The sequence below is a fragment of the Kryptolebias marmoratus genome, linkage group LG10 (genome assembly GCF_001649575.2).
Source record: "Kryptolebias marmoratus isolate JLee-2015 linkage group LG10, ASM164957v2, whole genome shotgun sequence".
Classification (NCBI taxonomy): Eukaryota; Metazoa; Chordata; class Actinopteri; order Cyprinodontiformes; family Rivulidae; genus Kryptolebias; species Kryptolebias marmoratus.
Window position 1 is genome coordinate 10,315,058 of NC_051439.1, and position 12,151 is coordinate 10,327,208.

The 12,151-nt window shown below is 38.3% G+C and overlaps 1 protein-coding gene across 1 annotated transcript in view; it reads left to right on the top strand.

Moving 5' to 3' along the window:
• The first annotated feature begins 3,727 nt into the window (after positions 1 to 3,727).
• Positions 3,728 to 12,151, top strand: part of pacrg (PARK2 co-regulated) — a 120,060-nt gene continuing 111,636 nt past the window's right edge. Inside the window, exon 1 of the mRNA XM_017413479.3 lies at positions 3,728 to 3,949. Within this exon, the coding sequence (XP_017268968.1) occupies positions 3,881 to 3,949 (69 nt within the window). The 5' untranslated portion in view covers positions 3,728 to 3,880. The remainder of the gene's footprint in view (positions 3,950 to 12,151) is intronic.

The window sequence follows — 12,151 nt, forward strand, 5'->3', positions numbered from 1 at the left end:
GTTCCTGGACTTCGTTCTGCCGCTACCCTGCAAGGATCGTGTCTCGGTTCTCCCCACACCATCATCCAGGTCAGTGTAACCTTCTCAGTCTGTGGTTACTTCCTGGTTTACGTGAGGATAACAAAACCATCTTGTCTCTTCTCAGTGCGGCGATCGGAGGCCCTCCTGCTACGCTTTGCATTCACCTCGTTGTTCAATAAAGACAAGTTAACTGTTGACTCCTGTGTTTGGGTTGAAATTTCGGGTCCGCAATCCGACTCTTGTCAGCTGCAGTCAGTCATGTTCACTAACAAAAAGGTATTAGGACAATGTCTAACCTTCAGCACCAATTATTAGAAGGTTCAGGTGATAGTATATGTATATTTGAGCTTGCATTTGTAATTTTGACTCTGTGTGGTTAAGAGAAAATCCACAGTACATTCAAACTTGTGTACCCAGTTCTTGTTTTTTGAATTCACTGAACTTGGTTGCTGTATATTCATTTGATTCTGGATAAAGACCAGTTCAAATAAATGCCCCCAAAATAATGACTTTGATGCCCATTATGAGTGTATAAAACTTTTTTTTTGTTCAGTGTTTGGTAGTTCAACAATTAAATTTTTCTGTTGTCATTTTAGTTGGTTCAATCTCTAAAAAGCTAATCTTTTGGCTTTGGTTGTCTACCAATAACAACTATGAGTTTATTTCTTCTACCTACTTCTAGGTTAGAGCTAATCCCACTGTGAAGCGGCTTTCGTGATGAAGAACCCTGTGTATTTATTGCTCAAATGAAAACTTTTCAACTTGCATCCTGTGTCCATTTGTTCATCTGACAAAATTGCACATATATCCGTATCGTTTGCGTGTAATCATTCCGCCTAATTAGATTAATTTGAGCTTGGTGCCTTTACTACATTATTGTCAAGCAGTGTCTGCTACACAACCAGATGTCACACATACTGTTCATGATTAATGCAACTCTTCAGAAGAAAAAAAAAAGCAAAAATTACAAAACACAAATGATTTGAAGTATATTTTTCAACAGATTAGACCTCTGCTCAGTTTGAAGTTACTCTCAGTACTACCATACTGCGAATTATTTGTGACTTATGGCTTTACGCTGAAATAAACTAGGTTGTGTGAGGTGTCTGAGACATAAGTGACAAACACTAACAGTGAGCGGCTAGTCACACAGCGCTGCAAACTGAACTAATCAGGGAGATAAATAAAAAAAAAAAAATCTGTGCAGGAGACCGTATAGGAGTGAAAACAACTGAAATGTATTCACTATAATGTTTGAACTTGTCAAAATACACATTAATGTTTCAGCTGAATTACAGTTCAAAGGACTAAATGATTCATTGGACATAAGAATGACTTTTAAAAGGCTGTTTTACTGAACATGAAGGGTCTCTTATGCTTTTTATGTGATATTTCTCTCATATAGAGCTGCTGTTGGATTTTTAAAACTGTGCACCTTATATCTATAATGATGAAGCAGCCATAAAAATGATAACACAGTTGGAAATGCCTCATAAAACAATGCCGATTTGCTTTTGCAGAGGAGGCATTTATCACAGTCACATACAGTACCTTTTAAGTTTTGTGTGACTTTCACAACCTGACGAACTGTTAAAGCCAACAAGCCCCTGGCCGGTCTCCCCCGCTGCCTAATGGCCGACTCTAATGGCTGTTTGTCTTGTTTCATGGTAATTGGGGAGCAACTGACTCGGCAGCGATCGTCCACGATACCCTCTCTCTGCGGAGATTCTTCTGCTCTGCTCCTGTAGCCCCCTCTGGGTCTTGTGCTTTGTAGGTGCCAGTTTTTGCTCGAACAGTTTCATAATTGCCGTTTCCCCACACAGTGGACAATGGCTGCCGCTCTCTGAAGGTTGCTGTGGAAATGAGTCGGAGATCAAATCATGGACACCATAATGATGAAGCCGCCGATACATCAAATAAAAACATATGCATCAAAGCAGAGTGAATTGCCCCCTTTTTTTTATTTCCTCATCATCTGAACCACCTGGTTATTCAGGATACACCATTAGTGAAATGAAATGCAAACTGATTTTTTACTGTGGATGTGTTTTAAAGAGGATATAGTAACTACAAAATGATTGACACTATACCTTGAGGTACATGTGTTCCAGTTAATAAAAAATAATAATTTTATATATTTTTTTCATATTTCAAGTTCCATTTTCATGTGTGTTTCTACAGTTCACAAAGACCAACTCCTTTCCTTGCTGCACGCTCGCAGGAGTGAGATAGAGCAGCTCTGTTTGAACAATCATTTCTCAGTCCAGCCGAATTCATGCTGACACTCTAGTTTGTGCAGTTTGCTTTCTGAAAACTTCTTTCTCCCTCTTTTTAATCCTCTGAGGGAAAGCAGGGGACGGGGGGGGGAAGAGGGAAAGAAGGAGAGGCCAGCATTGAATGCTGACAGGGACATAACTTGCCTTCCCTGCATACCTTGTTTACAGTCTTGCTTTCTGCTGCTATAACCCTCTTCCCTCAATGGAGCCATAAAAAACAAATAGGGGCTTTTAGAGAAATTGCCTGTACACTGAAGATTAATAACAGTTGCACAAGTTCACCCAGGAAAGTCTCCAGAGGGAAGAATGATATTGGAAGATTAAAAGTGCCACATCCCTAAACTGGAATGAGTCAGAGCTGAGGCCACTTTCAGACCAGCTTATTGAGAATCAAGGCTTTTGTCTACCTGCCAGTCAAAGAGCATCATTAAGTATTTACTTCTCCTTGAAACTCCTCTGCAGGAGTATAATGATGAGCAGAGGGTGTGATCAATCCTCTTTGTCTAGAAAGAGGTGGCCTGAGAAACACAAAAAAAGAGGCCATCTTGTCAGGGATTAGGTCATCTTTTCACAGCTTTCACAGCTTTCTTTTCATACATTAAAAAAAAAGCAAAGAAAAACCTTATCTGACCCCATCACTGGACCAAAACATCAATTGAGGTGCCTTTTTGTGGCTGCCAGTTGGCAAAAAATAAAAATAAAAATACAGGCAAAAATGACTTTATGCAGTACAGTATGAATAAAACTGGTGATACTTATTGTAACAATGCCTCTTTTGCACATTTAAGCAGAGTCTAAATATATATATATATGAAACAGGTGTTCAATATTATATAATCAATGACCAAATTTATAGAAATTGTTATTGCTAAAAACAAATGTTTTTTGCCTTTTCATCCAGTGTTAAAATAAAAAAATTATACCTTTGTGACAAAAATCTATTAAGCTTTGTTAAAAAAATGTAGCAGTTTTTTTTGAATAGCCAATTAAAAGTTGGATATTTGTTTAATGGTAATTTATATAGCTTTGCACAAATGTGGCCAACATGATAGAAATACCATACAAAACAAACAAACAACAACAACAAAAAAACAAAAACATTTATTACATTAAATATTACATTAAAGGAAAACATTGTGGCTTTTTATGCTGTTAAAAACGTCATGTGAAAATAAGCAATTATTATTCAAAATCACAAAGCTTTATTTAAACAAGCCAAACAGGATTTGCCGGATCTTTTTTTCACAGTGTTTATTTTGATCTACTATAATTGCTTTTAACCAAACAAAGGAAATAAAAAGTTTATGTTGCTTAAAGCTTGTTGTGAGCAGCGTACACTCTGTGTTGACAAACCACGACTGCTGCGAGCCCCCGTTACTATGGTAACATGTCTCCGCGGCAACCGGTCCAAAGCGTCTCAGAGGTTTCATAGCAACCACCGGAAAAAGGACAAAATTTCCAGAGCGTAAAATATATATTGCTAACTGAGCGACGTGTGACTTTATTTTTATGACAGTTATTATTACTTATTATATTTATTATTCCGGTAGTTTCTATTGTCGGTTTGGAAAACAGGTGAGGAAATGTCGAAGAAGAAAAGTGAGCTAAAAGCGGACGGCTTCACCGTGAAGGCCGCCATGAAGAACTCCGCGGTGAGTTAAGGCCTATTTAACGTTAGTTTTAACTGAGTTTACATCATCCATTTGGACTGTTTTACTCTGTAAAACGCTTAACAGCTGATTGTACAGCCTCCTCTCTGTACTGCGATACGGTGAGCTTGTGTTGTTTCTACTGTTGGTGTCCTCTCTCCGGTAAACATATAATAATAATAATAATAATAATAATAATAATAATAATAATAATAATAATAATAATAATAATAATAATAATAATAATAATAATAATAAAAACAGAAACTTGGCTCCAAGTTTCATCACAAACTGATATTTGTCTTTCCACTTATGTCACTTTTGTGTGTTTACTCCTGCAGAATTTTCAGAAGGTGGAAAAACATAATAAAAGCACCTAACTATTTTCTTCATGTCCCAATATATAGATAGACAGAAAGGCACTTTATTTGTCCTCTCAAAAAATATAATTTTGTCACAGCAGCAGACAAAGTAACTGTTCAAAATATCTCTAGATTATAGAGATAAAGATAAATCTCTAATGTTAATCCGTGATGTTTTACTTGCAGATTTTTGATTTTATTTGCCTCAACAGCAGGTTTTTATGTGAACTCATCATACTGTTTACCACCAAAATACGTGCTTATGTATACTTTGGCTCTTCTGGAAGGCATAAAACAGCTAAACCAACCGATCAAAAGAACAACTCTCAGATATGGCAGCATGTACAAACTTACAAAGCTTAGTTAATTGTTGTTTAAAAGTGAAATGCATCATACTTTAGATGACAGTGCGCACAAAGGAAGCCCAGCTGTTTCAACCCTATCCCCTTTGCCTTGCTTCAGCTCTGTTTTGTATAATTACGGGGTTTTAAGTCTGCCTGATTCTGGAGCCTGTTTTGTTTTGGGCAATCCTGTTGAATGTTTTTGTTTTTCCTGCCTGCCTCTTGGCTGTAAGTCTTTTGAGTTTTCCTCCTTTGACCACGAGTTAGTGAAATTGGAGGTTTCTTTCATAACTATAACACTGCTACTTTAGGGTAAACTGAATTGAGACAGAAACCGATTGTGTCTCTGTTTCATCTTAACTTTTATTTTGACACACTGATGCTTGTGCCACTTTATTTTAGCCTCTGCTTTCCCTATTAGATGAGTAATAGTTGACTCAAAAAAAGTTTAGGTATAAGAGCGATCTATCAGAAGACCTAAACAGCTGGATTTCTGAACTAGAATGATGCCGGGCTCAGTCTGCAGTGGGGCTCTTGGTCTTCCTGCCAAACAAAGAGCATCATTAAGTATTTACCTCTCGATGAGGACCAACTGCCTGCGTATAATGAAAAGCTGAAGGGGTGATTGATCCACTGATGGAAGCTTGCTGACCTGAAACAGGTCATTTTGCTCAAGGTTAGGCCATTTTATTTTCTTTGTTTGGAGCCTGTTGCAATAGGTTAAATGACCGTCAAGCTTACTTCAAACTTAGCCATTATTCTCAAGAATTAAATTGTTTTAGTCGAAGTTATGAAACAAACAAAACAACGTTTCAGTCAGTTTTAAACAGAGACTGTTTGTTTTGTTTGTTTCAGGAAAATACAACCTTTCTCACGTCTTATTGTTGTTTATTTTTTTGCTTCCTAATTCCTGGAGGTAGCCCGTCGGAGACAATCATGTGGTTGAGGTTTTACTTAAACTGACAGTCTGAGGCGCTTGTTTGCTCTTACTTGCCTTGCCTCAGAGGCAATTATCCTTAACCCATTTTCTGAAACAACACCAAACTACTCATTAGACTTAATATCTTTAAGCAGATAAACAAAGAGAAGCAACTCAAAGTGAAGGAGGTTTTTGGATTCAGGCTTGCAGGGAGACTTGGCATGCTGTCATTGTTTTTTTTTTTTTTTGTCAGATATGAGAACGTTTTAAATCAGAAAACATCAAGAATGCCTCACAGTTTAAACTCCTGTTTTGTTTTGAAGCTGCTTCTGTTGACAGCTCGGTTTGGTAAAGCGAGAGCTCTGCATCAGAAAGCCTCCGTGGTCAGCAATAATTTACTAAGTGATTTTGAATGTCACGTTATGAATTTCTGTCAAGCAATCCCATGGTTCTTTCTGATACGTTCACTGGCAGCGTGCTTTGATGCAAACTACTTAACTAGGTCTTCCTCTCTTTGCAATGTACTTTTAGCGCTGTGTTGTTATATTTGTGCCAAATAATTGGGCCTAAATTGAAGCTGCACAGTTCCAGTTAACAATAACTGGGCTTTTCTCTTTGCCACGGACTGCCTTGAGATGCAAAAAAGGCAGTCAGAGCTATCATTGACTTCCTCCTCCTTTTTTGAAGGTCATAAACAAATCTCCTGTCAAGAGCTTTCACGAGCAAGGCTCCTGCAAAGCCCTTTAATATTTACCATTTCCCCAGAGGATCTGCTGAGTCTGGAGCATGAATGATACTAGCAAACTGCATGGCACTGGCTAAATCCTCAACAAAAACCATCACATTTTTTAGAGGATTGCTCGTGTCTGTTGCCTTCTGTTATTCTTTTTTTTCCCCTCTCCTTTGGTCACTGATGCATCGCTCCAGAGAAGGCAGCTTTGGGTAGAGCTGTGATATGTAACATTTCAAATCTTGAAAGGCTACGAGGACTTGAATCATGGGCTTATTACGCTTTAAAGTATTTGTGTTCATATAAATTAAATCAATAGCGCGGACCCCCCGAAACTCTCATCCCCCTGCTCCTTTTTCTGGCGATCCGTCCTGGAGTGAATTTTAAGAGAAAAAGATGTATTTTACATTCTGGTAGGAGGTCATCACCCTGTTACACAGAGGCGAACAAAGCTGTTATTTTTTGTGTGTTAGAGCCTCACACCAGCAAGGTGACAAAAAAAAAAAAAAGAAAAAACAAACAAGTTTGCAGAGAGAGTGCACTGCTGGCACAATGTTGTCTCACAACCTAACAAGAACACACAAAGTTTTATTAAAAAATATATAGAATCAAAACATGCATGTTTCAGACTTAAATGAAACAAGTAATTTAAATCAAATTTTATCCCATAACTACATTATTTTTTCTCTCATTAAGTGAAAAGGATAATTGTAAAATCAAATGTTTTTTTTCTTATACATAAAAAAATAATCTTTATACAGCCTTTTTACTCAATTTCATGCAAATACTCTCCTTTGTATTCCTGCAGATCACAATCCCAGAGACTTTCTTCTGTATTATTTATCTTATGCCCACTGGCCATCTTTTCAGTCAAATTAAATTATCCATCACTTCTCCATTTGACTGCTTTTTTGTAGCTGAAAGCTTTGATTTGACTCATCCAAAGTTAAAAAAATAGAAGAAGTTCAGTAGGTGTTAAATCTGTTCTGTGTACCGTCCACAGTCTTGAGTTTTAGTGTCTTCCTCCGCAACACGTTGTCTTTAGGACGCATGCTTACATCTACAGAATAATAATCATCTTGGCCTTTTGTTAGCAACTTTCTGCCACCCTTACACATGTAACTGTTTGAAGTATCTCATGCCCTCTTGGGATTTCCTCCCAGGCTCCACCATGAATTCAGCTGCCCACATATCTAACAACTCTGATCACTTCCTCCCCACCGCTCCACTTCAGTGACTCTTGATAAATACCATATTGATTTCAAAATTCTGCTTTCTCCCCCCTCCCACCTTTAAGGCCCTTTTCTAACCAAGCTCTTCATATCTGCACACCCACTCATCCCCTCAGATCTTCCTCTTCCATCATCCTCGCTGCACCCCCTGCCTGCTTCACCACTATGGGGTCTGGGAGCCTTCAGCTGTGCTGCTTCTTGTTTCTGGAACGATCTCCCACAAGACACTCGTATCGTCGACTCTCTCCTTTTTGACACAGACTAAAGTTTTACTCTCATAAAACTTTAAACTGGTTAGGAGTTTATCCGCTGCTTATTTTGCTGCGTTGTTTTGCTGCGTTGTTTTGCTGGTTATGTTGTGTCAGTTTTCCTTTGTATTGTTGTTCTCTTCCTGTAGGAAGAAGCCGTACTCATTCATAACTATTTAAAAGCTTGGATTGGTCAACTGTCTCTGCAGCTGGTGAGCACAGCTGCCTGTGGGACAACATGAAGTCTATTTAAAATGCCGAAATCCAAACATCAGATGTGAGCATCTTCTCATAGCTGACTAAACAGAGTAACTTATCAAACCACTCTACTTAAACACCCAGCTAAATGGAAAGCATTTGATCAATAAGTATTGAACTCTCTTGAGATCAGTAATACAGATAGGAGTATTGATCCATAGACTCCTCAGAAAATGGAATATATATAACCATAGATCATTATCACGCTTAAATTGGTTTATGCAGTAATTAAGTAATTAGATGGATTTTTGCCACAAGTCTGTCATGTTTTTTTCTTTTCTTTTTGTCTTCTTTAACACTCAAACATCACTATAAAGACTGAGATTGTGTCAGTCTTTCAAGTGGGTCAGTCTGTGTGGAAATTCTATGTTCTTTCTGTAAATAATATAAAGTATGATTTTAAATATGAATATAAACTCGTAGATAATATAACTATAAATAAAAAAACCAAGGGACTGATAAATGCTCCACATCCTATTTGCTATGGCAATCATCACAATTTTCTCAAGGGCTAGGGTTTTTCTGATGATATAGGCCCAGTCCCAATAATCGCACTACACCCTATGCCCCTCTATGAAGTATGTACTCAGTCAAAGTGCACAGAAGTGTTCGTGTGCAGCAGGTTACAAGCATGCAGACATTGGTGAATTGGGACAGTACAGGTTACGTCTTCGATTTGGGCCTCTGCGTCATAACTGTGACATCCAACATGGCGGGACCAGTCCCTGTTTTGGTATTTTAAGAAGGTGCCAGTACAACTTTAAAAGTACAGTATAGGTATTTATGCTTTCCAAAGTGATTGCAGGAGATATTTGGCTGTTCAAATGTGTTTTGTTCTGACTTGTTGAATACGGAGCAAAGTTTGATAGTGTTCCCACCTGTACAGCAGAGTGAAACAATAATTAGTTCAATACTTTACATTTAAAAACTGCTTCTTTCGTGACAGAGGCAGCTTGCTCTGTCACCACTGCCGTATTTCCGCCTTTTAATTCAAAACCCTTTCATTATCAATAAAGATAATAAAAAAATAATCAAAACACCACATGCAGCAATGAATTGTGGGTAAATACTTTGCCGAAGTCTGCCTTGATGTGGGCTTAGCCGAAGGGCAGATGTAGTACACAAAGGGGGAGGGAGAATTGGGACACCCTACGCACTCAAACCCTTCAGCATGAACGCGCATTTGAAGGACACGAGGATGGAAGTGCGAGTATTGGGACCGGGCCATGAAGACTGGCAGGCTGGGGAGAGTTGGTGGGAACCCAGAATGCAGACAGACACAGATGAACTCAAAGTAAAACTAATTTATTAACATAAAAGCAAACCAAAGAGCTGACAAGGCAGCAACTAAAATTAAATGGGGAGACACGAGGGGGAACCAGACAGTACATTAGTGAAACAATGAACCAGCAAGTGAGCATGGAAAAATGACCGCGTTTTAAAGACTGAGAGTAACGAGTAAGTGGAAACAGGTGACTGATTACTAACAAGGGAACAGGTGTGGATGGTGAGGCAGGTCGACTACTGAGGGAGAGTGAGTGATAGCATAAGGAACACAGGGAGCAGAACAACTGAACACTGGAGAAATAAACAGAACACAAGAAAACCAAAGATAACCTAATCCTGACAGAGGCCAGTCTTTGATTAGCCAGGTCTCTTTTATTTTTTAAATTTTTGCAATTATAAACAGATGGACTTGGTCAAACTCTCTTCTAGTATATCAAATGTGTTTCACAAGTTCCTGCTTTTTCCTTTTTGATTGAGAAGATTTGTTGTTGTACATGTACACTTAATAAATGAAAAAGAAAGTAAAAAAAAATATTAATTTGAAATAAATGTGAAATATAAAAGTAATTAACATAAGAGTTCAGAGATCTGCAACATTAACACCTGAAGGAAAGTACCTCAAACTTTGTACTATTACAAGGTAGGAACAGTTTCACTTGAGCAGTTCCACATTAAAATGCATTTTGATGCAGTTATTAAAGAGGTTTTTCGTTCAGTGGATAGGTTTTAAACATGTTTCTTGTCAGACATGTTGATTTTTATGAAAACATTTAGTACTAAGTGCTCTAACCCCTGAGCTCCAGTATAATGAATGAATCCATCTGGACAAATTAAACAGGTGACAGTTTATATTTGATTCTCGATGAAGTTTTAAATGAGTGTAGTGTTTCAGTGCAACTTGATTAAACTTAATTCGTGTTTAAATTGCAATATAAACCTTGTTAAACTGCCGTCTTGGATTAGACTTTGTCTGGAATTAATAAAAGTTTGTAAAGTAGCCATAAGTATATCAATTAAATCTTGATTAAAAGTAAATCTGGTGTCCCGCTAAAAACACAGCAGGCTGGAATAATCACAACAAAAATACAGAGCACAAAAATACAAAAAAAATGGTGGCATGTCAAAATTAGCACATTTTCACTTGGATGGATAAAAGGCAGTTGTTGACCTAGACTGAATCCTTGAAGCTTTTATTGCGATGAGAGTATCTATTTATTCTTTTTCCAGGCCATCAAAACCACTTCTCCCCATCACTCCAAACACATTTACCTAACTCAGGCACTCATTTTTTCTGAATTCCCTGTACTATAACACAACTGCGTGATCCCCCACTTTTTGCCACAGCACGTTCTGCCGTGCATCACAACACAGATTGGCACTTTCAGAGCACTTTTCTCCCCGCGAGCAGCGCTAGTGCTTGCAGTAGGTATTCTTCCCCCCCCAACACAACAGATGCATCTTCCTCGCCGGCAACATCTACACTGCATACAAACAAGGAGCGCGGCTCCTGCCAGCAGCAAAGTGACAAGCTTATAGTTTTCACAACTCCACCTATTGTGCTTTGCATTCTGCAATGCTCCCTTTCCGCGTGCCAGATCTCGTGCCAAGCACAGCACATGTATCAGCCTGAAAAGCCCATCACTTGAACTGCTTCATGGGACTTTTTCCAAACTAGTGGCTTTTTACACATGCACCCGCAATCACACTATTTTCCTGTGTCCGTCTCTGCCTCTGCACGCTCATCCTTTTCAGTGCTAGAAGCTTGCTGTTTATCCCAGTAAGCATTTAAGTTATTTGAGGAAGAATTGAGTCATGGTGAAACAGGTTAAATTGGCAATAGGCTCTGTAGGCCTGCTAGCGCTTCCATTACTATCGATCAACCACGGGGCTAAAGGCTATGATTTTGAAATATAGTTCTGCTCATAACTTTAGACTTTGCTGACTTTCGCTAAAATGAAACCTCTTGCATGAAAAACACAAGGAAAACAAGATTAACTCAACATAAAAGCATGTTTTTAAAGATATTTTTACATCCATAAAATGCTGATAATTAGGTGGATCTAAAGAAAAACTAAGGCTTTTTTTTTGTGCACAGTTTTGAAACTTCGCTTTGATCCTCTAAATCCAAAGCATGGCATTAAGATCCCTTTGAAAATTTACATTTCAGCTCTGAATGAGTTCGACTGATCACAAATGTTCTTTGCCTCCTGTACCTATTAACAGATATTAAGAAATAGATTGGCTTTTAATTGATGCCATGCCATCTGAAGTGAATGACGACTCAAATGTCTGTGACCTTAACTTCAGTCAGACGTCGAAAAGTATTTCTATTGTGACTTCACAAGGAAGTGTTTGGCTTGTTCTGTCTATTATGTTTGCTTTTCTCAGAGCTTGGTTGAGAATTACAATGGTCTCAGTGTTTGTTGTGTTCTCCTTCAAGCCCTTGTAGTTGGCATTCTAATTAGATGGCTTTTAATAGAGAATGTTTATTGCTCCTTGCAGGGCCTCTGTTTTCTGCTTTAGAGTTAATTAGCCTTGTGTAATATGATAGCCAGCGCAGAGGACATCTAGACCTATGGCTTTTCTTTGAGCGATGCCCTTACTGTATCAAATACAAAGTATGCAGACCTTTGGCTAAGTTATGTGGATTGCATTATTGTGATTGTATTAGTGTGTGTTTGTGATATCAGAATTTGCTTAAAATATTCCTACTTCTAAAGCACAAGAGGAACGTGAAGTATTCAAATATGCGCTTATCAAACTTGTGTTCAGACAACTGAGCTCTGACCACGGCGGACAGTGATTAGAGCCGTCGCCTTGCAGCAAGA